Genomic DNA, 24,402 nt, shown 5'->3' with positions numbered 1-24,402 from the left:
AGGAAAGCGTGATGGCTTGCGCAAGAAGCAGTGGCTGCACAACATTGGCCGGAAGAACTTTGTCCCGACAAGGAACAGTGTTGTTTGCGAGGTAAGGCGGCTTTCTTATTGTTCGTAGCAAAGCATCCTCTAATGCTGCATTTTTTCAATTCATCCGACCTGCTCATTCGCGTTTTTCCTGCGGCAATTTGTACGTTGCATAAAAATGGGGTTCTCCTCAGAATGCTCAATATTCTGCTGGGACTCCATCACCTCGCACGTGGTCAACTCTTATTCAATCGGAAATGCAGCACTATAGATTCTGCTTTCCACTGAACAGATATACCCGAAGATACAGCCTCTAGATCGCACTTTTCGTGATTGTTAGGTTCCGTTGCCTGTTTTACTGAAAATCGAAATAGCAGCTTGTAGAGGAGCTATTTACAGCTTACTTCAATGTGTGTGTCAGTCACAAATACAATGAATGCAGGGCCCCCAAAAAATAGTGGCAAGTATACCCGTGGTATTGCAGGTGATGAGCGCCAGCTAGTCCACATTTTAAGGCGAGACCCTTAGTTGGATATGTTTCAAGGTGAGCGTTTGAGGTACAGAAAGTAACGTGACCTAATGAAGGCCAGAAGCGAGTCAAATCATGTCCAGCCATGTATAATAAATTATTCTTTTGCCTAAAAATATAGAATGCCTTCTCCCATAGGTATACCGAGTATTTTTTAAGCTTCATTGACACCGACGCCTAAAGAATAATCTGCAAATACCTTTCCTCAGATTCTGTTATTGTGGGTGATGAGTGGCTGCCGGCACCGCTTCATCGCACTGAAATTCCGCAACCGTCCTATTCAATGCAGAAACCACAGCGCAAAAGCTACTTCGACATTGAGACAAACACATGGACGGACGATGCTCTCGCCAGTAATTCATTATAAGAAGGCACACTGAATACCTACGGTGCACATGCGCGCACATACAAGAAAAAACTGCGAAACATAGAGCGATCTGCCACAAGCAATACTAGATCAGATGCAAAAAGTAAAGCAGCGTATCATGTGGCAGAAAAAAATAACTGGAGTATAGAACTCGCCTCAAAGCTCCTTTTACATCAGTGTGTGTCATTCATACGGCTTTAAGATGAAACCAACCTCCTCATAAACGTTGCATTCAGCATTCTCCAAGCTGTTATCACCATTTTTCAAAATATTCTACGCCACTGGGGCGCGCAACTGGCCCAAAATAATGCGCCTCCATCGAATTCTGCGGCCCGTCCGCGGGAGCCCAGGCGGAATAGCGTGCCGTGCGCAGCGCGCGCAGCCGGCGGGCGAGGAGAATTGAGGAGGAAAGCGCGCGCGCGGAGTAGAGTGTCGCTACTTTCAAGATCAAGGGGTTTTAGACTAAACTGCATGGCTGCGCCTTCTGACGACTGCGCGCCGAAGTTCGAGAGCGCGTACTGCGCACGCGCGTCCTTTCTTACCTGCCAGCCTGCTCGTTCGCTCGCTTCAACCGCGCGCGCACCGGAACGCATGAGAGCGCAAGGTGTCACTTCGGCAGTCGCCGTCGAATCGCCCGAGTGATGATGTCGTCATATCGTGACGAAAACACTTTATTTGCACAGGCAGCGCTCGGAGCGCCTCACTCTCGGTGCCTTGCTTCTTGACGCTCCGTGGCGCGAAAAACATGCTTTGCGTCACTTTTTCTGAAATCGAGTTTTGTGATAAGGTCAGAAAGCAGCGATGTCTTTGGCGCTCCACTTCCGGAAACTTAAGCATGATGCAATTATTTGTGGTACTCAGTCCAAATATCATGTGCCCAGACACATGCGTGAAACCACCGAATATCGAGCAGCTGGAGAGAAGAGCCAGGGAAGAGAGCGGGGAATCAGCGCAGTAGGCACGCGGGCAAGTACCCAGTGTCCGATCTGCCGGGTTGACTGAATTCAATGCAATGCATAGTTTATTGGGAAGAATAGAGAGTCCCGCTCAGCTACGGGGCTGTGAAACGGGAGACACGCTTTGTGCCGCAACACGAAATGTCGCAATGTATTGAGTATAAGGAGTTTTTAAAATTTCTTGTGTTTTTACATGGAATTTCAATTTAATCGAGCACTTTCAATTGAATTGTGTTTACATGGAATTCGGTTCGCTATGTTACAGAACAAGGCAAGCGAAAAACACAATGATACTGGTAAACCTCTATTACTGGTTCAATAGAACAGGTCTCAACGATTCAATGCGGTAAATTAAGCCACTCCGTGTGACACAAGTGATTGCCGCCGATGGACATCTGACCATTCATTGAAAGCGCTAAACCGCCTAGCATCTCAATCATCCACTTTTTTCAGAGCACAGCTCTTAATTAGGTGCCCGTTCCTGCGGCCAGCATCGGCGTTTGAAGGCGGCGTAACCGAGCGAACGAGCGAAGTATGAAAAAGCGAACGCGGAGCGCCGCGGGGTAATCAAAGACGCGAGGAGGAAAGCGCAGGAGGCTACGGTGAAGTTGATATAGACAGAGTAGCGCGCGTCGTCTGGGAGGTCACTGGGCAGCAGCAGGTCTGAATCGCACCCACACGCTGGCCCTCGCGATCTCCAAATTATGCGACGGCAGTCGCGCCACACTTCGATCGTTTGCAGTACGCGCCGCATGAGGCAGATTGTCCGCGCCATCCAATATATCGCGAAATGAAAACACGTATAGAGGTGCGCTCAAATTTAGCATTAGGAATTATCGAAATCCTCAGGAATTTTTTTTTTCATTTACTGTTTCTGAGAACAAATCTGCGCTGATTCCCCGCTCTCTTCCCTGGCTCTTCTCTCCAGCTGCTCGATATCCGGTGGTTTCACGCATGTGTCTGGACGCATGATATTTGGACTGAGTACCACAAATAATTGCATCATGCTTAAATTTCCGGAAGTGGAGCGCAAAAGACATCGCTGCGTTCTGACCTTATCACAAAACTCGATTTCAGAATAAGTGACGCAAAGCATGTTTTTCGCGCCGCGGAGCGTTAAGAAGCAAGGCGCAGAGACTGAGGCGCTCCGAGCACTGCCAGTGCAAATAAAGTGTTTTCGTCACGATATGACGACATCATCACTCGGGCGATTCGACGGCGACTGCAGAAGTGACACCTTGCGCTCTCTCACGCGTTCCGGTGCGCGCGCGGTTGAAGCAAGCGAACGAGCAGGCTGGCAAGTAAGAAAGGACGCGCGTGCGTAGTACGCGCTCTCGAACTTCGGCGCGCAGCCGTCAGAAGGCGCAGCCATGCAGTTTAGTCTGTTTAGTCGCCGCTCCCGTGGTCTCTAATATTTTGCACTCGACTGTACACATGCACAGCTTACCACTTCATCCTAGATCTTGCAGCAATAAAAGTGCCATTGCGAAATGCAAAAACGCCCGTGTGATTGTGTTGTAGGGCACGTTAAAGAACCCCAGGTGGTCAAAATTAATCCGGAACTCTCCACTACGGCGAGCCTCATAATCAGAACTGGTTTTGGCACGTAAAGCCACAGAAAGAAGAAAAAAGTGCCATTAAAGTTTTTCTAGTTTTCGGCAGTCCCATTACCTGCCTTGAAGACAACAGTCTGCATTCATTGCATGTCCTCACTAAGATGCTCCGCTTGTTGCTCCGGGGTTCTAACTGAGAGAAGGTGTTTGGAGCCCGGCGAAAACGAAAATCGCACGACATCATCGTCCAGCGGATCGGGCAGCTCTCTGCCTATAAACATCAGCTTTTGGCGATACCGATCTTTTGCTTCGGTGCTAAGCGCCTTAAGAGTCGCTCGTCATTTTGACAATATTCACGATGTAGAATTAGCTCATCACAGATTCCACCAAGCAGTGCAAACATCGACACGCCGGCCTCACGTCGCGCACCCCTTCAAACAACATAGCCGGAAGTGCTTCTAGCTCTCCTGCCGGAAGTTCCGATGGGGCAACCAATCAGCGGCAAGCGAGGTTTGTTTGTAAACACTGAAACCGCCTATATATACGCTCTCTTTCTCTCTCGGTCCCGACGCGCGCCCGCTTTCTCTCTCGTCTGTAGCTAGGGTCGCTGCGGTGCACAAGGGCGTTCTTTCCCGATGCGCGCTCTCTTCCTCTCTCGTCCGTAGCTAGGGGCGCTGCGGTGTACAAGGGCGTTCGTTCCCGACGTGCGCTATCTTTCTCTCTCGTTCCCGACGCGCGCTCTTTCTCTCTCGTCTGTAGCTAGGGTCGCTACGGTGCACAAGGGCGTTCGTTCCCGACGCGCGCTCTTTCTCTCTGTTCCGTAGCTCTGTTTTACCCGAATGATCCCCTGGTGCTTCGCCCACTCATCATCATTCACTTCGTGGACATGCGGTGATTTTAAAGACGATAGTCTTTCTTGGAGAACTTAAACGCTGAAAATTTGGTCTGTCTGTCTGTCTGTCTTTCTGTTTGTCTGTCTGTCAACCGATTCAGCCACCCGGCCAAAGTTGGACCACTTGCTTACCGCCCACACTACTTAAACTGGTACGGCTGTTCATACTTGTGAACGTTATCGATCAAAAAGTAAATATTACGCATATCTGAGGCGCAACATAACTAGGTAAGTATTAGGAGGTGTGTTCCTTTAATAGAAAATACATAGATACGTAACTCTAAAGACCCTAGTTTCTTAAGCTGCGCTGAAAATGCCATGCTATGCGCCCCGACGAACGACGTCTGCCACGAAGGGAGGGAACCCTCTGCACAAGCTCGTGTTTCCCCGACTGCGCGCCGACGAGCGCCCTCTGCCATGGAGGAAGGAAACCCTCTGCACAAGCTCATGTTTCCCGATGTATTGCCAGGTGGCGTCCATGTCTCACGCAGCGCCTCCTCAATTTTATCAATGCCAGCCAGATGCGGCCGATTCAACATAAAGGAAGCGCTGTCTGAGGCAGGGCAAAACATAAATGGCCGCTTGATGAAATACAACCCACTCTACAAGACATGCCCAGACAACGCAGGGAAAAGACCGACGACCAAATTGCAGCGGAGAAGCGCCGGCGTGCCGACGCTCGTCGTCTCAAGCGTGCCCAGGAAACGTCCGAGCAACGAGCCGAGCGGCTAGCGCAAGGAGCTTGGCAAGCGAAAGCGAAGTGCCTACAACCCGGTTTGGAACGGCTCTCGACCACGTCTTCTAACGCGGGCTAAAGAACGTGGAAGTACTGAAGTACGCCTCCTACTTCAGTGTACACAGACATCTGATCTGCTTGGTTGCCAATGCGTCGGACGACGAGGGATGTCATGGTGACACTCAGTGTGCCAGTGGTACCAGTGCCACTGTGGAACGTGATCGTGCGTCACACCCTGGCGTCACCGGAGACGGGAAGGCGTCTACTTCGGCGCACCAGTAGTACATGCGCACAGCCATTGACCCTTTAACGCAATAAAATACATTCATGTCTCACAAATGGTTCTTCTTTGCAAACTATCATGCTATACAGTATACCACACGCGACCGAAACATTGCTGACATATCGTGGAGGTACGAACACATGGCATGCCAGCAGTGATAATGCGGTAAAATGAAATCTGTTCAAACAAACCTCCATTGCATTTATCATGCCAGGACGGAAATGGTACGAGAACAGCATCACGGGTGGCCGCGGATCAGACCAGCACTCATGTAGTACGGCCGCCAGAAGACTATCGTCTTTCGACGACATTTGCAGCGAAGCACGCAGATACGCGGCCATTTTTTTTAAAGCAATCTGCGATGGGGACAAAGTGTAGCAAGAGCTGATTGCTTCGTGTCCGCTGTGTTCTTGCCGCTTAGTTCGCGTTGAAGCGAGAAAGAGCATGAAAGTCAATTCGCTCGCTGCTGCGGGCCCTGTCTTTAAAAGGATCGTTTCACGTGACGGATGGACGGACGGTATTTCTCGTTGGGTAGGCATAGGAATGCTTACGCATTTAAACTTAGTAATGATTTTTAACAGCGCAGGTGCTCTTAGTCGACCCTTTACCGTTTGTCCGGTGTCACGCAGATCACGTGACCAGGAGAGGATGAGAGCCACGCCGGGGGAGGTCAGGTCATGTGTCCAGCAGAGAAGGAGAGGTGCGCTGGGGGAGGAGGCGACCAATGAGAGGCCGCGCTGGGTGCGAGTAGGAGAGGCGATAAGAGAAGGTGTTTCTGTGCGGCGCTCCCTTTCTGGTAACGCGTAGAGCTGCTGTCGACACCGTCCGTGTTTCTCCGCGTTCGCGCCGAACGCGCGCGGTGTCCCTGACTGCAGCGCAGCGCAACTGTCTATTAAATGGGCAACGTTCTCGTTTCTTGCTTTTATGTCAATGTAGCTTCGATTCAGTTCCATCACTGACCTTGAAACCCAGCAAGCACACGTGCTGAAGTAATAATTCCACTCGAATTCAGCTCAGAAGCAGGCGCGCCAAACCGTGCGTCTCGGGCCTCTGGTGGCGGCTCGGCCGGTTTCGATCAGAGAACTGAACACTCGTCGAGTAGCGTCGGATGTCGCGGTCCCTTCTCGTCTCGCAACGTTTTAATATAAGTTCATGTTGTAGATCTACGTTTGCTTGTGTTTACGAAACTGCATCACGTGCAACACACGCACATGTAACTCTCGTAACACTCTGTGCAACTAACACAGCTTAGCTGTTCGACCATCTCCACGGAGTGGAAGAGGCAGAGATTTTTTAAATTAGTCTTCTGACGCTCACGTTACTAGCGGCAAAGTATGTTCACCTCACGTAGGAACTCGTCTGCATAAACACCACGTTCGCTGCGGTAATTACATTTTTATTTAAGAATGTATGGTCTAAAAAGTTACTGTGACGTTTCACTTCATGACCGCGGGTTACGCGCAAGCGTATGTACGCCACGGACATGAACAGTGAGCACCGCGGTGTCGAAGCTCAAACGGAAAGGGCTTCTTCTTCTTTCCACTTCTTTCCACTGTGATCGTGGCTTTAATTATTGCATGATTTTTCATTTGTGCGTAGCTCTGAACATGTTATACGTGATTCTTTTTTTGTATTGCACTTATTGCAAACTGAGTGGGGTAGATACCACCGTCAGGAGATTGAAGCATTTAGATTCTATCTCATTAGGTAAGACCTGAACTAAAATGAATTTGAAATCAAAATTGAAATTGATACTCTTCTCCACCTCCAAGCGCTTTTCCCCTCCGGTGCTTGCTTCCATCGCGGCGACAAAAATAATTTCGCCGATTTCAGAGCATCTATACATTGCGCGTAGCAGAACACGGCTAGGGCATCAAACCGAAAATGCCAACGTCCATCGAGAACATTGGCTGAAGAACGAGCAATGATCTCTTGTCTGCCTTTCAAGGGGAGACAATGCCAATGATATTCATGCTGAGCTGGTGGCAGAGTTATTGAAATGCAGAAAGCAGATCAGCGCTCGTGTTTCACCGTACACCGCCACCAGCTCGGCATGAATATTCTGTGCCCCTTGAAATGAAGAAAAATTACTGCTCCTTAGTGATGCATATCTATCGGTAAATTGACTATCGATAGCATCAATAGTTTTTTTGAAGCTATCGATAGTGTAATAAGGCTATCTACAGTATTATCGATTAGAGCACTGCACGGGCCGATTTTTGCGGCCCGGGCCCGGCCCGGGCCCGTTTTTACATTGGGCGGCCCGCCCGAGCCCGATCAAAACATTTATGGCGAGACCCGGGCCCGGCCCTGGCCCGGAAATAATCTACGTTACCCGCCCGACCCGGCCCGCCACCCCTTTACCTTAATCCTGAGCCCGGCCCGAGCCCGACTCGAAACTGGCCCGAACCCGGCCCGAGAGCGAAAAATACATGTTTTTCAGAGTTGAGAAGCCCGAGAATAACTCGCAGAAAGCCCGAGCCAGGCCCGGGCCCGCGTCAAAAAACCTGAGCCCGGCCCGGGCCCGGGTCAAAAAGCACACGCCGTGCCCGAGCCCGGCCCGAGCCCGTGAAAAAACTGCTCTACCCGGCCCGGCCCGGCCCGTGGGCCGGGCCCGGGCTTTCGGGTAAGCCCGAGCCCGTGCAGTGCTCTATTATCGATACTACTAGCGATAGTGTTACTAACGATAGTGAAGTCAGTGTTACTATCGATAGTACCATCGGTAGTCCTTGTACGTCCTTGTATGCATAGCTGGCCATATCTTTAACTGACTCGCACGAGCACCGATTTACTGTGCCTCAGCACCTTACAATGAGAACAACCAAACAAATGACGATACAATATTCACGAGCTTTGTGAGCATGAGTTAACCTTGACCGTTTCGCAAGTTCGTTCAATCGTAACGCGTTGTAAAGCAGAAAAGAACAGCATTTACGTAAGCTAGCTAAAGATTTGGCCGGCTGCACACGTGTATGTACATTCGTGAGCAGACTTGTTTAGAGCACTGGAGTGGTGTGCTGCGGAACAAATCATAGTGCGCAACTGCTCTATTAATAGGGCAACGTGCTCGTTTCTTGCTTTTATGTCAATGTAGCTTCGATTCAGTTCCATCACTGACCTTGAAACCCAGCAAGCACACGTGCTGAAGTAATAATTCCACTCGAATTCAGCTCAGAAGCAGGCGCGCCAAACCGTGCGTCTCGGGTCGCTGTTGCCAGCGCAATGACATTTGCGACTTTATCACTTTATCCAGCAACTGTACGTATGGTACATATCTGCAGAGCTCTGTGAAGGGTCGGGTAGACTGCGATGACGATGAGTCCTGTCATTGTTACCACCACCATATACCATGCACTCGGGGAACCAAGTTTATGCTGCAATGAGTTCGCGCGGTTGATTTCATACAATCGATAGTACTATCAAAATTGCCATCGATAGCGCTATCAATAGTTTTTTTACCAACGATATAGTTCGATACTGAATCAACTATCGATAGTATCAATAGTTCTGCATCACTACTGCTCATGCTTCAACCAACCTTCACGATGGAAGCTGCCTTTTATGTTTGATGCCCTAGAGGTTTTCCCTGGAACTATATAGAACACAGGTTTTATATTCCGCTATAAGTAAAGAAACGTGCGCTCATTTTAAGGCCTATCGTTCATGCCTGTTCAAAGTTTATGGTACCGATAATACAAACTTCATGAACACCCCTGATACCTGCACCAGTGTTCTACGCTACAAGTGCAGCAAAAATTTAATTGATGCACGCGACAGTTTTCTGCCGATAAACTATAGCCTGAATCATATTAAGAAGGCCTCTTTGCTATGAGTCCATTCGTGAAATAACGCGCCATTCATTAACCCTGGCAAGCGACGCCTGTTGTAGCCCTCGTAATGTTGTTTTTCATGGAAGAATGTTTGGCATATTTGCGTTCTATTCACTATTGTGTGAGAAAGAAAATACAGAATATAACGTGAATGGCATAGTATAAAAGTTGCTTACGAAACTTATCGATGGTGGGCGCTGGCGTCCAGCATATAGCCCTAGTTACAAAGTGTGCCTGACACTTTCGCTCAGCTTTCTTGATTCTTCATTGTCAGCGATAAACAAATATAAAGCGATAGAAACAATATAAAGAAATCCTCTACTCTAAACATTGAAGCTACATGAGTCAGCAAAGCCTGTCTAGGAAGTGCTTCTACATGTGTATTCACTTTCTCTTTTTTTCACTGTCAACTTCTTACTAACGACTCCACGGGTAATGTGAAGCTTACCACCAAGCTGAAAGAGGCTGCTTTTGAAAGGCTCCGCATCCACGAAAGATGTCGGTCTGTCCTGAAATATCGCCGCTTGCTTGACAAAGCACTCGTGTGCCATTTCGGGATCTGTGATGACCAAGAAAGGCTCACTCCCCACGTAGACGCCAAACAGCTTTCCATGATCTTTTCTCCATTGCACGAATGCCTGGAAAAATGCATTAGCATGTCAGCTACCATATCCGATGCGACCCACTTAGGTCACAATACTTTATTGGTCATGGCTTTTTCGGTACACCGTATTATGTCGTGTTAAATTCAATGTAATATTTTGCTACAGTGCATCGGGAATAGCAATAAAAGGCCGCTAATTTGCATACAAAACGACTAATTCTCGTTTTCGATTTTTCTTGCGCAGAGTTAGAAAAAGCGATACTAGCAGATTGCTGGGCATAACAATTATTTATTAGTAATAATTAGATTGCGCTTGTTCTCGATCCTGCAGAGTCACTGCTTCAGCAGATGTCAAGTGCTTCGTTTACAGTAGAGTATAGCTGTCTGAAACTAGAAAAACCATCAAAACGACATGCAACAAGAAGCGAATGCTAGATATTCAGGAAGAGATCAGATAGAAGCGCAGAGAAGTTAACCAAGGCTGCGCCCGGTTAGCTACCCTACACGCGGGGAAGAGTAAACGGAGAAAGATATAACTCGTAGACAGCACGGAACGAGACAAAAAGGATCCCCATATGCTGCATATCCCAGCAGCTAAAATAATTGTGGTCAACTACAGAAGTGTATTTGCACTTGGTACCCATTTTAGTGCATGAGGGGAAGTTATTTGGAACGGCTCCCGGATGAATGCTGTAAATCAGGGATAGAAAGAAGAAAAGCTGGGAGAAGAAAGTTTCGAACGCAGATTTCGACTCAAACCTACCGAGACAATGCTTGCAATGAGCATTCCAAAGCCTCACGTTTTGAGGCCTTTTCCGGGTCACGCTATCCTACTGAACATAACAACCAGTTCTCGTCCTATTGCTGAAGTTAAGAACCAGAGGTTTCGATCTGTACTTGGCAGGTGGACTACATGGAAGCGCCGAGCACTGGTGATTGATTTCTGCTGAGAAGTGACGTGCCCCCCCCCAAAAAACAACAACAACAACAACAACAACAACAACAACAACAACAACAACAACAACAACAACAACAACAACAACAACAACAACAACAACAACAACTCGCCAAAGGCTTGACGTGATCGTCTCCCACCACTTTCAGCAACAACCCTTAAAATTTGAGAATAGGAACACCTCAGCTCAACTTTATATTGGTGTGCTTTTAGTGGCATTAATCGCGTGCACGTCCGCTACAAAGGCACTCTAAAAATTCACAGCCTGTTCTCACCTTGCTTTCCCGTCCTTGTCCCTCTTTCGCGTTGTTCACTTACTATGGTGAGTTACCGACTAGCCGCTTTATTGACTCTGCTAAGTTCTAAGAAACCGAAGTATGGCATATTTTTTTCACGCACCTCAACGCGTCTGTGGTCCATCTGCTTCAGATTTCCCCACAAGAAGTACGGCTTTGGTCCTGGAATTCCGAGGTCTTTGAACAACCTCAGTTTGCTGCGACGTTTTAGCAGCCAGAATATGACTGTGGTCACGGCGACAGCAGCGATGACTGTGCCGAGAATCGCCATTTTGTCCAAGTAAAAGCTGTAAAATAATTGATTGTCAGCCATTTTCGAAAAGAGAATGGTTTATGTACACTGTGTACGAAAATATACGCAGACGCACATTAGCTGAATACAATATCTTATTTTTTTCTTTCAATTTACTGATCGGCAACAGACATAACAGAACATAGTGTGGCTGATGAACAGTGGTGCTTGCAAGCAAGGAAATACTGTGAAATTTGAAAATGTACTGAAGGTAGAATTGTGATAAACAACTGTGCGTTGTCAGTCACCGTTTTCTCGTTAAGATTTGTCCTCATCCAGCTTCCATGGTGTTCCTCCATGCAAACTTTTGTTGAGGAAACTATCGAAAAATCGCGACCTCTTTCCTGTTGTGGCATTGTTGAACACAGGCGGATTCCACGAACAAGTGACAATATGAGCGGTAGCGTGGCAGTTTGATACGGCAGCGATTTCAGAGACATTCTGTCGTCTAATTAGTAGCCACAACCACCAAATAGTTTACACTATTTGGGAGTTTCCACCGCGTGCACCCCCATTTAGCCAGAGCAGGTTACGATGCTATCTTGCATTCGGTCTCTCATATCCCTATTTTCTAAAAGCAAAACTTTGTTTGTCTACCCGCACCCCTCCTTAATTTTCTCAATATTCTTATATTAGGGCTGCCCCATACTTCTGCAACTGCATATTTGCTTCCTATGCTCCCGGATTACGTGGGACGAGATTTTGACCGACAACTTAGTGCCTGTCATAAAACCTGTACAAATAATATCGGTTCACAGGTATCTTTAAAGCACACGGACAGACAGAAACTAATACACTACTCACTCCTGCACGTATACACCTACTTCACGGCCCTCTGACAGAGGATCCCCCGTCCTGCTGACATTGTGGCAGGACGGGGGAACATCCCTCATGTCCTCTGAAGTTGCTATTCTACTTTACCTCCCCTCCCATCCTCCACCAACGCCTCCTTGTAGAGGAGGCGCTGCCTCCACTGAACTCGCCCTCAACCCGAGCACCGAATGGCTGAGTCACGGAGCCAGCCTAAGAGAACAGCAGCACCTGGCAGATTTCGTCAGCGAGACCCTGGACGGAGGGTGTTGAGTGCCTTGCCACTATGAACAATAAAATGTTATCTCTCTCCCTCTCCATCTACAGATTGGGTTTATGCCACAGCGACACAGAAAACAAATATTGAAGCCCTAACATATAGATTGCTTCTATAGTATTTAGATACTTGTCGTACTCCTCTGTGCACACGCCTCACATCACCACTTTGATAAGCATCAAACATCGCGTTCGTCCTCGTGGCGTTTCTACGTCGACGTCTCTCATTGTGCCTCCACGTGAACTGGCGTGTTCATTTCGGGATACCTTGTGAACTGCACAGTGCGTAAACGCAAGCACTGCGTGACCCTAAAGCTGGGACCTGCGCAGTGCATAAATATCAACGTTCAATGAGAATACACGTTACATAGCGTGAAAACAAAGCAGCCAACTATACGCAGCACGTATAATTAGTTGTACAATATTTAGTTAACTGCTTCACAATATCCTCGCCTCACATAAATTTTGACATGTGCGATGGACCTGCATGCTTTTTCTTTTGTTATTCCTATCCATGATCCATCGCAGGCCCTTCAATTCCCAAGAGAGGCCCGGTTTGTTGACCATAGACTCCTGGCTCCCTTTTATCTAGAAAACAGTTTGAACGACACTACATGATTTCACACGACATAAGTAAAACGACGTCAAATACACAGCTTAGAAAAAAGAGGGGTGCACTTACATCTCTGTCATGCATGAACACTGAGGAAAATGCGTAAGCAGTTGTGCGGCGGCGCTGTCCTGAAGTTCATCGCGTAAAAATCCAAGTCATCAATACAACACCGGATTGAACCCTTCCGATACAACAGCAGAGTATCGAAGCGTTCGCAACACCTTATCCGGTGGTCCAGGAACGTGATTTGACTTCCGCCTGGGTGCTGTCTGTATAGTTGTTAGGAGCGGTGCACTTCGACTGGAATGTGATGCTCGTCGTGCGCCGAATGACAGGATTCGGAAAAAAAAAAAAAAAAACAAACATCGTTGGCTCTTCGAGACTGGATAAAAGCCAATGATGGTTAAGACCCACCTCCGCCAAATCGTCATGGTCGTCACTTAGCGACAATTATTCTGGCGACGTTAGGAAGAGGTAAACATGCCTCGCTTGCTACGTGTGTGAGGCTATTTTCGAACTGACAAGGGCGGAAGCATGAGCGACTTGGTTGGACATTAGGAATGGCAAAGCAGCGCGAAAGTCATCGACAGAAAGGAAAACGCATATGAACACAGAGACAAGCGCTTTATTTTATTACTTCCACGTGCGTATGGCGTATATGCTATATAACTCGGTGCACATATAAGTACAAAACCAGAAAGAAATAAAGGCAACAATAGACAGAGAATATGAACTAATATCGTTGAGGTAGAACTCAACGGAAAGATATTGCGGTTTTGGAAAGTGCTACATTTATTAGTTTGTATGCTGAAAGGTGCGCTGATGCGCATCTGTTTGACATAAACAGAAGCGAAGCGTAGTTTTACTTTTTTATTTGCTTTTCAAAAATCATACTGAGAAATGCAGGTACTTATTGCACATCAAGAAAAAGTACTAGTGGGCCTGATTTGTGATTATTGTACAATCACGGTGCGGGACTTGCCATACTCTTGTGCACAACTTCTGCATTTGTGGTTCCTATCCACAATCGCAGCAGTGCATAACTAAGCGATATTTTACTGCCACATGGAAGTTATGTACATGCGCTATTTTTAGCGTCTCATTGAGGCAGCAACAAGTTTCCTCTAAGTATAATGTCTGTCGCAAGTCAAGGGATACCGTGGGCAACATTGCCAGCACAGACAACAAACCAATTCTTGTGGTTTTTATGTGCACGCGCCTATGCCTGAACTGATTGCGTTGACTTTTCTAGCAGAGACTGAGCAGAGCTACTGGGGCGAAGAAAGCGACGTCGATGTCAACCCGCTTCCCTTCCAATTCTGCGAAATTTCCTGCACGTGCGAAGCGCGACTCTATCTCTCTTTCTTTATTAGTCGTTGATAACGTTCGTTCTTTGACTTGTGTACTAAGCGTTCCTCCAATACAACCATCCTATTGATGGTTGTACTCAGAGTGACTGCACTCAGAGGGACTATCTGCATCATAAAACTTTCCTGAGTCAGGTGCGAGCAATATTTCTTTGTTAACGATTAACGTTGTCGCGCTGTCGGCTAGCTCCTCTTCCCTGACGTGACAGTTGTGCCAATAATGGTCATCAAAGAAACAACGGTTGGGAAAAATGAACACAGCGACATTACATTGGGTACACAAAATAAAATAAAAAAGAAACTGCGCACGATTTTCCTGGTAGTCTTTTCGCAAGTATATAGAGTTGGCAGAGAGAAAAGGAAACTAAAATTTTTATCCCCTCCGCTAATTCTTCTACCCACCGGGGTTGCTTAAGTGGCGTTTGGCTGCAAATCACGAGGTCGTCGGTTCAAATCCCGGCCACGGCGGTCGCATTTCGACGGGGGCGAAATGCGAAAACACCCGTGTACTTAGATTTAGGTGCATGTTACAGAACCCCAGGTGGCTTTAATTATTCCGGAGTCCCCCACTACGGCGTGCCTCATAATCAGATCGTGGTTTTAAACGGAACATAAAACCCCGTATTTTCATTTTCACTAATTATTCCATTAAACGTGCGTGGCTGTTGGGCCAATTTCCAAGTAGCCTTAGCCTTATACATTTAGCCTTATACAAGCCAATAGCCTTATACATTTCCTTCCTCGCACACTTCGAACGATGACGTTACAGATGCCATACAACGGCACCGCATCATCTCTGTGCACGTAACCGGGCCGCTATATCGCCGGGGCATTTTCTTCCCAGAATCTTATGATGCGCAGAGTCAATGCAGGAAAGCGACTTGTACGAGTGTGAACTATTATTTCGCCAGTGATACAACCGTTCTGACCGAAAGCGGCAGACGCGACACGACAGCGCTCGTTTTCTTTCCAATTTCTTGCTTTGAAGATAATCAACGCCGACAGAGACACCACGTGACGTCACCTTACTATGTGCTTAAAATTAACCCTCCAAAGATTGCATAGCTGCATTTGTGAAAAAAAGTGAAAAAAAAAGGTCTCCCTATCAAAGGCTAAGCCAGACTGTATGAGACACCTTACCCTAGTTGATGCAACTTTTATCATGCTTTTTATAGAATTCTAAGAAGTCAGGAATATTCCGCGCGTGGATATTTTTTCTGTAGTGTTGAGACGCAACCAAGAACAGAAAAAAAAAAGGATCAGGACAAGGACTTTTTCGTCCTTGGTTGCGTCTTAACACTACGGAACAAGACGAACCAACTAGCCCAGCAACAAGTCCAGGTGTGGATATTTCAAGCACACTTGTAAATGCATACATTAAGGATTGCGTCATCTGTAAGCAGTGGCTGATCGCGAGGGATCTCAACGATTTCCCTATAGTGATCTATTTGGAACGTACGCTCTATGAATTGAGACTCGAATTAAGTTGCGCTCGCCGGCAACGATTCTTTCGTCTACGACTCTGTCTTCTCTCCATATCATGGGACCGCGACTGGCGGCAATCAGGCTCGATTGAGTCCCTAAAAGAATCTCGCAGTATCGCCCGAAGGCTGAAGGATTGACAGCGATAGCTTGGTTTAGCATTACGCTTGGACCCCTCGGACGTTGTTGAAAGTACATGCGGGTACTACATGTTGGCGCACCGAAACACTGAAGGCCACTCCTGCTGCGTAAAAGGAACAGCGCGAAACGAAACTGATATCTACGAAACGTTTAACAACGCTGGCCTGAAGAAGAGTGGGGCCAGTGGTGTTGCAGGCGTCGCGCCCTTGGTCTTACCTGGATGGTGCAAGAGATGAGAGCGACGAGAAATTGTAGGCATTCGGAAGACGCGCCAAGCGTCCCAACGCGATGGCTTGCACACTGAAAATTCTTAAGGGCATTCTATTCCACCTCTTGAGGCATCCGTCTGTAGAGTTCCTGGCTTTAAATGGCTTGCTAAAAAAAAGTGGGTAATGGTTAGGGTACCGGGATTCTGTGCGGGAGGGACCGCATTGAATCTGGCCGGCCTTAGATCTCTGTTTCAAGGTCGCGTTGTGAGGTACAGAAAGTCACGTGACCCAAGGAAGACCAGAAGTGAGCCAAAGCATGTCCAGCCGTCTATAAGAGATGAATAATAATTAGCAAAGTTAATTAATGCTTGATTATTGATTGAATTAAGGTGGATTAGGGTGTATTCAGGAGGATTAGGGCAGATTAAGGTCGAATTACAGGAGGCTTTACAAAGATTTCGCCTTCGCGTCTCTTAGGCAGTTGCTAAAGACACCTGGGAATTTGTATAGATATTTCTTTATGTTTCTATACGTTTTGAGGAATTATAGGCCCATTAACTTGCTTTCAGTATTGTTGATGTTCAGTATTGATGATTTCCAATATAATCAGGGCAACACTTGACTTTAGTCAACCAAGAGAGAGAGAAATCACTTTATTCTGCGATAAAAAAGTGCATAGACGCCAAGAGGACAGGCAAGCTTCAGGAAGGGATATTCTGTAATGGAGCCCATGCATGTTATCAATCAGGTAATTGAGAAATCTGTAGAGTACAATCAACCTGTCTATATGGCTTTCATAGACTATGAAAAAGCATTTGATTCAGTAGAGATATCAGCAGTCATGGATGCATTGCGTAATCGAGGAGTACAGGAGGTATGCGTGAATATCTTCGCAAATATCTACAAAGATTCCACAGATACCTTGGTTCTCCACAAGAAAAGTAGAAAGTTACCTCTGTCCATTTTCTGATCCTATGACACTGTCTCCAGCCGCACAACAGCCGCACAATGAAACAACGAAGAAGAAAAAAAAAAACAAGAAGACACTGTACATTTTTTTAAAAAGAAAAGTGCGAAGACAGGACAGCTCTCACGAAGGAGGAAAACGCAAATGGCACAGCTGTGGTGTTGGAGAACGCCCCTTACGAAAAGCGCCCCTTGCGACTGTCATCGCTTCACCGGCAATCTCGTGTGCATTCATATGCGCCGCGGACGGGTATACTTCAAATTATTTTACGGTACAGATTTTCTTTTCTTTCATGCTGCATAACACTTTCTTAAGTACAAAGAACTCGCCATAATTTCCATTCTGATCTGCTCTCACACATGAATAAACTGGGCGAGGCACGCTCAGCATTACGTAACGTCTACGGAATACTTATACATAAAATGACCTTGTGGCGACCGGTCATGACCGTAGTTGGCATTTATCCCGTCCCCTTGCCAACCGTGTTTTTCCGAATCCCCTTATTCGACGCACGACGATCGAGACAGTCTTTTCTAAGTGCATTTCTGTTAACCTAGCAGTGCAGACAGCAGAAATGTGTCATTAATACCATGTTATTGCATCATCCTATCTCCTGTTTTATACGAAGCTTCGATAAAGAGCCGTTGCAATCGAAACATCCAGCCCGGTGTCGTATTGCCGCCTTGGATTATTAGGCCTTGAACTTACCGACTGCGCCGCAACACAACGGTGGACGCATTTGTCTTGATGCCTGACGGCAGTGGAGGTGACCGCGACTTCTTTGCAGGTGGGTATTTGACACCATTTTGCTTTTGTTTTATGAAAATGCAGCGTCGATGGAAATTTTGGGTATAGTTTAAAGGAAAATCTCTCGCTGACGCGTCAGACCTCTGGCCGAGGCGCAAAGGAAAACGCTTACGGGGGGTCGCGACTCGCTAATGGAGAATATAGTGAGAAAATAGGGGTGTCAGAGATGAAATGCAAGAGAGCGTAGAAGACTTCTCATGCTAGACGATGGTGTGTGTAGCGGAAATGTGAAATAATTCACTGATTGGTGGTGCAATTAAGAAAAAAAGAATGTCTACGAACACATGTACCTCGCTTCCGCAGAGAACTCCAAACCTAAGACTCGTCTTGTCAGTTCTCCGCTGAACCTTGCAGTGTTCAGCAATAATACAAAACTTTGGCGAAAGCTTTTTTCTTTGTGTTAACTTCTTCAACGAGGGTTGCTGTGTAGGAACTTCGCGAGAATCGAATGAGGACAAACTCGAACGCACAATTGTGACTCTGATTTCGCGCTGGCGCCACAGTTGTTATTCACAAATGTTGTTTCCATCCTTGTTCTGAATTCCCACTCTTTCCTTGCTCTCAAGGAATGCTCTTCATCCGCTCCACTGTGTTGTGTTCTGTATGTGCAGCTGTGTATGAGTTACAGCTTAGTTATTTGAAACATACGTATTCAGTCAGTGCTCCGTGTGTGCCGGGACACACTGTGTACACCACTATCACCTCTTAGATGGCTAATGAACGGTTACTTTCCAGTGTTTACATGGAGAAAACAACGGGCCTCGCCACCGCCGTTGCTGCTATTGCCGCGGCTACATTCGTCTTATGGCTGCTAAAACGTCACCGCAGACTCAGGTTGTTCAAGGATCTCGGCATTCCAGGGCCAGAGCCGGACTTCATCTGGGGAAATCTGAAGCAGATGGACCACCGACGTGTTGAGGTGTGTGAAATACATGTACCATTCTTAAAGCTTAGTGATTTAAGAATGGTACATGGTACAAGTACCATTCTTATGAGCTTGTGCCTCATAATTAGACCTGGTTTTGGCACGTAAAACCCCAGAAAAAAAAGAAGAAAGCTTAGTGGTTATCTTTCCTGTCCTGTGTGATTAACCGGACGCGAGTATATACAGCTGAGCTGAATTGTTTACATTGTCAAAGCTTGACAAAGCCCTCGCTAAGGTCGTTGGGAAGAGCCCATTTCTGGCTGCGGACACCGTGGTACATTGCTCAAGGTGGACGTATGAACCATTCCATGGTAGAAAAAAAAAAACCATCAACACACGATGTTGCCAAATTGTCCCCTTGCCAACTACTTACCGAGCCAAATGCTGCATAAACTAAGTAGTCTGACGAGAAGCAACGTATTTATCCTGATGTGGCCGATATGGCCGCAACTCATTGCAAGCATTCACCAACAGCGTTCTAGTCAAAATCTTTTTTCAAAACTTCCCTCTCTGAAACTTTTCTTTTTCACTTCCCTTCATAAGGTAGCTGAGCGGACACGCTTCCGGATAAACTCACTGAATGTGGGGCAGTGGACGCTAAGTATGAAGGCACCTGCCGTTGCAGCGATGTGTAATGCAGTCTTTATGCACTCACACACTTTCAGGGTTGACCACGACACTTTTACTTGCTGAAATATTTGTCTTCGCTACTTTTTTTTTTTTTTTTACCGCAGCGTCGTTGGATTTCAATGCAAACATTTCACATTTGCTCCTTGTTGCCTATAGCTGTGATGATTGAACGCTTTCCTTGCGTGGCACATAGTGAACTGTAAGATAGAACACCTACTTCCTGTTCAAGCAATATTTATTTCTAAAAGGGGGAGTCTGCGCGTATCCTCGTTGTGGCCACTGAGTATCTTGAAGTCGAAAATTTGTTTTCACAAACGTTTCTTTAGCCATGTGCGCGGATAATGAAAACTAATGGCGGTGTATACGCATCAGGTGTTTTCTTTGTTACTGATCTGTCCAGTAAACAGTAGCAAAGTACTACATTAAATTTAGCGCAACACAACGTGTTGTATAGCTGTGAACCAAGGTCGATATTGTATTGTGCGTAGAAAGTGGTTGGCATCCGAGATGATGAAGGATGTGCCAATTATTATTTTCTCCAGGCTTTCATGCAATGGCGAAAGGAATATGGAAAGCTGTTCGGCATCTACGTTGGGAGTGAACCTTTCCTGGTCGTCACAGACCCTCAATTGGCCCACGAGTGCTTTGTCAAGCAAGCGACTATATTTCACGACAGACCTGCGGTGTTCGTGGATGCGGAGCCTTTCAAAAGCAGCCTTTTACAGCTTGGCGGTAAGCTTAGTATTAACTGTATAGTTTCATCAAATTAGAAGAAACTGTTAGATATACTGAATACGCATACAGAAACGCTTGCTTCGCAAATGCTCGTGAAGTCACGTGGCTTTCATGTTGGCTGAATAAATAATACATCATCCATCACGTTACGTTTATGACAGTAACAACGTAAAAGGGTTGAAAGTAATGTGACGCTATCTATAACAGCGCCGCGCGCTAGCCACCGATAGCTGTCATTTGTGACCACTTGTTACTTGTTACTCTGTAATTTTACACTAATGTTACTTGTATGCTCTATGATATGCTCTCGCATTTAATGGAAGGGATGAACGTGTTTGAATTCGTGCTTGCATTAAAAAAAAATGATTGGGTGCACTCGTTGGTGCAATCATTTCTCCTTGTTACTTGCTACTCTTTAATTTTATGCTAATGTTACTCGTACGCTCTATAGTTTGCTCTCGCATTTAATGGAAGTGATGAACGTGTGGGAAAGAATTCTTGCATGAAAATAAATCATGATTTGCAGTAGGAGTTATTGCTGGACTCATAAATACGTCTCCGTCCGGAATGTGATAATGTCATCGCTTCGCAGAATATTCATACACGAAGCAATGACATTTAGCTGTGCTTATAGCATGAAATACTCGTGCATATAGAGAATATTATTATTTTTCGACAACTGAAAGCAGTCACTGTTATGCAATAAATTATTAATTTAACACAGTATTATACGACTAAATAGATGGCTTTTTTTTCTAACCACTGGCGGCCCTACTGGCTGACCTTGCAATAAGAACAACATACACTGTGCTTTTATAGCACGTTTAGTTTATAAGGTATTCTCTGTTTGTGTTTCCAGGAAACGCATGGACGTACGTGCGGGCAAGGTTGAACTACGGTTTCAGTTCGGGCATGATCAAGGATCTTTCTGAAATAGCAAACTTGTGCGCCGTTAGATTTGTGGAGAGGATATCTACGATAAGCCTGAGAAGTGGATACGTAGAGGTGTTTAACCGTGGGTTGGATTATACCTTCGACTTCATCATGAACTCGGTGCTGGCGCAGCAGGTACGTTCAATCAGTTGTGTTGTTCTACCATTGCGACAGTAAGGAGTGCTTTGCAAACTATATCGATTATAATAAATACAACTAAGCAACACAGTGCCTATAGACCATTATATATGTTTACTTTCGCTCCCGTGTTTCAAGCAAGAAACCGCTTTTGTCGATTATTTCGCCTCTGTATCCACACATACAGTTTAAACACGGCAACATTTGCTTAAGAAATACAGTTCTCGCATATCCGCAAATAACGACATTACACTGATTACGATTATTTGGCAATTATGTCATTTATTCCGAAGGCCATTGATCAAAGATAAGCACATTTTGTCACAATTCCGTGAACGATCGAGTCACACCGTTTCAGTTCACGCTTAGGTCCATGAGCCTATAATGAGAGAAGCACACGCCATTCCCATGGAGGGTCAGCAGGGAGCGAGGAGCAACTTATACGATGAACAGACCTGGAACCTAACTAAATTTTTTTTTCAGTTTTCTTCGTCACGCGAATACAGTGACATGTAGATCACATGACAGCACACATTGCCACTATTTATGCACAATGACACCACACAACTTCTTACTTCACATCAACAGTTCTTAGCACTAACGTTTGTCACATGTATGCAGTAGCAACAGGTTCGATTACTGCTTATTTCCATAAGAGAAATAGCTTCTGAAAAAAGATCCCCAGGTTGGAGTAGAACATAAACTTAAAGCGAGCTGCCTCCGGTATCGGCAGCTAGGAGATTGGCACCACGGTCTTGGCATTCATTCAAGGAAACACGTGCCGTCTATCACTGAAAGTCGTAAACATTTGACCCAAAAAAATTATTCTCTTGATTCCTTCACAGGTGAGATCCCAAGAAGACGGCAACGAGCCCATTCTGGAGAGTCTGAAGCAAGTCATCAAGGACATGGAAAACTCGGCCATAGAAGTTGCCTTTACGGTTCCTGTTGTACGCGCTCTTCTTACACTGATATATCCACTAACAAAGCATGCCCGAGCATTCAGAAATGTTATGAGCCACGTACAGCACACCGTTGAACTGCACCGTTCTGGAAAGCTTCCGAAAGTACCCAGCGTGCTTCGGACTCTTCTGGACGATCAGACAGAAGCTCTCAACGCAGCACAAAAGAAGCCTAGCAGACGAGCCAAATATCTGGATGATCATTACATATCGTCTAACGCCACAATATTTCTATTGGCTGGCATCGAAACTACGGCTTCCACGCTTTCCTTTTTGATGTATCTCTTGGCTAGACACCCAAGCGAGCAGGAAAATGTAGTCAAGGAGATGGAAGACGTGTTTCCTTTAGAAGAAGGCAATGAGTTCACCTTCGACCATCTGCATCGCCTGAAGAGAGTCGACATGGTGATCTACGAAGGACTTCGTCTTTACCCACCCGTTCCACTGTATTTGGTAAGGCGCTGCTCTGTGGACACGATTGCTTGCGGACAGTTCCTACCAGCAGGTCTTAACGTGATGGTTACACCGTGGCTCATCCATCACGACCCTGACCTTTGGCCGGAGCCTGACTTGTTTCGTCCGGACAGGTTTTCCCAAGAAAACAGCGAATGTTACCGCAACGGAGCTTACATTCCTTTTGGATTGGGCCCCAGGGTGTGCATAGGCCAGAGGATAGCATTTCTGGGGGTGAAATCAGCGCTCGTTAGACTTCTACGTGATTTTAAGCTGACGCTCTGCAATAAGACCACTGGGCCGCCCATTTTATCCGTTCCTAGTATGACACTTGTTCCAGGAGACGGAGTGACGGTCAGTCTGGAGCACAGGCGAACGAGGACGGTAGCTTGAATGCTGCAATGAAGCTGCCAGATTATGTGCGTGATTGCTCGTACTTGAAAGCGAGACAATCAGCAAGTAACCCATCAATTGAATGCTTCAGATGTTTTCTATATCGCTTTCATCGTACGCGTCAACCAATATCACCCCATCGAAAGTGCGTGTCTATGCTAAAGAGAATGACCATCTATGATCACTCATACATAAGGCTTTCACTGGACATCATCGAGTTTTTGGTTACTTGTGGTAACTCCAAGGACAGAAGACGTCCACTGATACCCATGAGACAAAAAAAAATCTGGGGTTATAGGTGCCAAAACCACGATGATTATTGGGCACCTCGTAGTAGAGGACTCGGATCCACTTTAACCCTCTGGGGTTCATTAACGTGCGTCCACTGCAAGGTACATTTTCTTCATGCTGCTGACTTTGACGATTGTCTGTTGACCAAATACATTTACATGTATATTTTCTACATCGGTGACTTTGTCGCTTTGACCAACTTTGGAGTGCGTTAATTTATTTTCCATGAAGTTAGTGACAGACACGCATACCAGTCATGGTTGACCAGTGGACATAATAGCGGGAGACAGCTGTGCACAAGGGTGCGATTTCAATTTCCTGCCGAATCGGTCGCTTCCCGAAACTAGCAGCGTAGCGCACCTGCCCCCAACGAGCTAAATACTTTTTCAACTCCAGCGTCCTGACAAACGCCGGCCAATCGAGCATGGAATGTCCTATGACTTTTACATGCTGTCTTTTCGTGAACTAAATACCGTTTTCTTTTTTTTTTTAACTAAATACCATCCTGCCTCTTGCTTTCTCTAAAATAAAGTCGAAATATTCAAACACCATACGTACGTGAAGAGAACGTTTAATGTTTTCTTCATAACTTACAAGTTCTCTATATATTAGCCACATTTTAGAGCAATGCGTACGTTTGAGACGATAATTGACCTCACCCAAGGATACCAGTACGTGTTTTGTTCGACGCTGGCTACCGCAGATGCAACCTGCGCCTTGGTATATCAATGCTGCAAGAAAGGCACAAAGCTGGAGAGGCCAGCCTGAGTGCGGTTCCTCTATGAATATAGCCAGTAAGTAGACCTGACATTTACCGTAGATTTTGGGAGGAAAGAAACAACACTAAAGTGTAAGGACACGCTCGCTGAGGCCGCAGGCGTAAACATTGATCGTCGGCCGATGCCCGCCAAATTCGAGGTTGCGAGAATGTAGAGGAACACTGCTGTTGT

At 46.3% G+C, this 24,402-nt stretch overlaps 2 protein-coding genes across 8 annotated transcripts in view; one reads left to right on the top strand and one right to left on the bottom strand.

Moving 5' to 3' along the window:
* Nucleotides 1-24,402, bottom strand: part of LOC119461140 (cytochrome P450 3A29) — a 278,911-nt gene that overhangs the window by 25,232 nt on the left and 229,277 nt on the right. The window contains exons 1-3 of one of the 6 annotated variants that reach the window (XM_049671782.1): nucleotides 13,089-13,221; nucleotides 11,132-11,315; nucleotides 9,622-9,811 (exon numbers count right to left, since the gene is read on the bottom strand). The exons of 2 other annotated variants lie outside the window; for them this stretch is intronic. In XM_049671782.1, coding sequence (XP_049527739.1) covers nucleotides 9,622-9,811; nucleotides 11,132-11,315; nucleotides 13,089-13,099 — 385 coding nt within the window. In that variant the 5' untranslated portion in view covers nucleotides 13,100-13,221. Of the gene's footprint in view, nucleotides 1-9,621; nucleotides 9,812-11,131; nucleotides 11,316-13,088; nucleotides 13,222-24,402 lie in introns of those variants that run through there. 3 more of the 6 variants (XM_049671783.1, XM_049671784.1, XM_049671788.1) reach the window with 3 other exon arrangements.
* On the top strand, nucleotides 17,669-23,991 carry LOC119461138 (cytochrome P450 3A29). Of its 2 annotated transcripts, XM_037722343.2 has the most exons (5): nucleotides 17,669-17,972; nucleotides 18,728-18,911; nucleotides 20,090-20,279; nucleotides 21,142-21,350; nucleotides 22,199-23,991. In XM_037722343.2, the coding sequence occupies exons 2-5, from the start codon at nucleotides 18,735-18,737 to the stop codon at nucleotides 23,159-23,161; spliced, it is 1,539 nt and encodes a 512-aa protein (XP_037578271.1). In that variant the 5' UTR covers nucleotides 17,669-17,972; nucleotides 18,728-18,734; the 3' UTR covers nucleotides 23,162-23,991. The 2 variants fall into 2 exon arrangements, with proteins under 2 accessions (XP_037578271.1, XP_037578270.1); XM_037722342.2 differs by lacking the exon at nucleotides 17,669-17,972 and having other exon boundaries at nucleotides 18,691-18,911.

The sequence above is a fragment of the Dermacentor silvarum genome, chromosome 8 (genome assembly GCF_013339745.2).
Source record: "Dermacentor silvarum isolate Dsil-2018 chromosome 8, BIME_Dsil_1.4, whole genome shotgun sequence".
NCBI classification, from domain to species: domain Eukaryota; kingdom Metazoa; phylum Arthropoda; class Arachnida; order Ixodida; family Ixodidae; genus Dermacentor; species Dermacentor silvarum.
The sequence above is the reverse complement of the archived record's forward strand: the minus strand, read 5'-3'. Positions and strand labels throughout refer to the sequence as shown.

Bases quoted from the DNA above. Each gene is read 5' to 3' on its own strand.
- LOC119461138 (XM_037722342.2), top strand. From the start codon at position 18,702: ATGGCTAATGAACGGTTACTTTCCAGTGTTTACATGGAGAAAACAACG. The intron at 20,280-21,141 runs GTAAGCTTAGTA...TTGTGTTTCCAG, and splicing joins CAGCCTTTTACAGCTTGGCG to GAAACGCATGGACGTACGTG. The intron at 21,351-22,198 runs GTACGTTCAATC...ATTCCTTCACAG, and splicing joins ACTCGGTGCTGGCGCAGCAG to GTGAGATCCCAAGAAGACGG.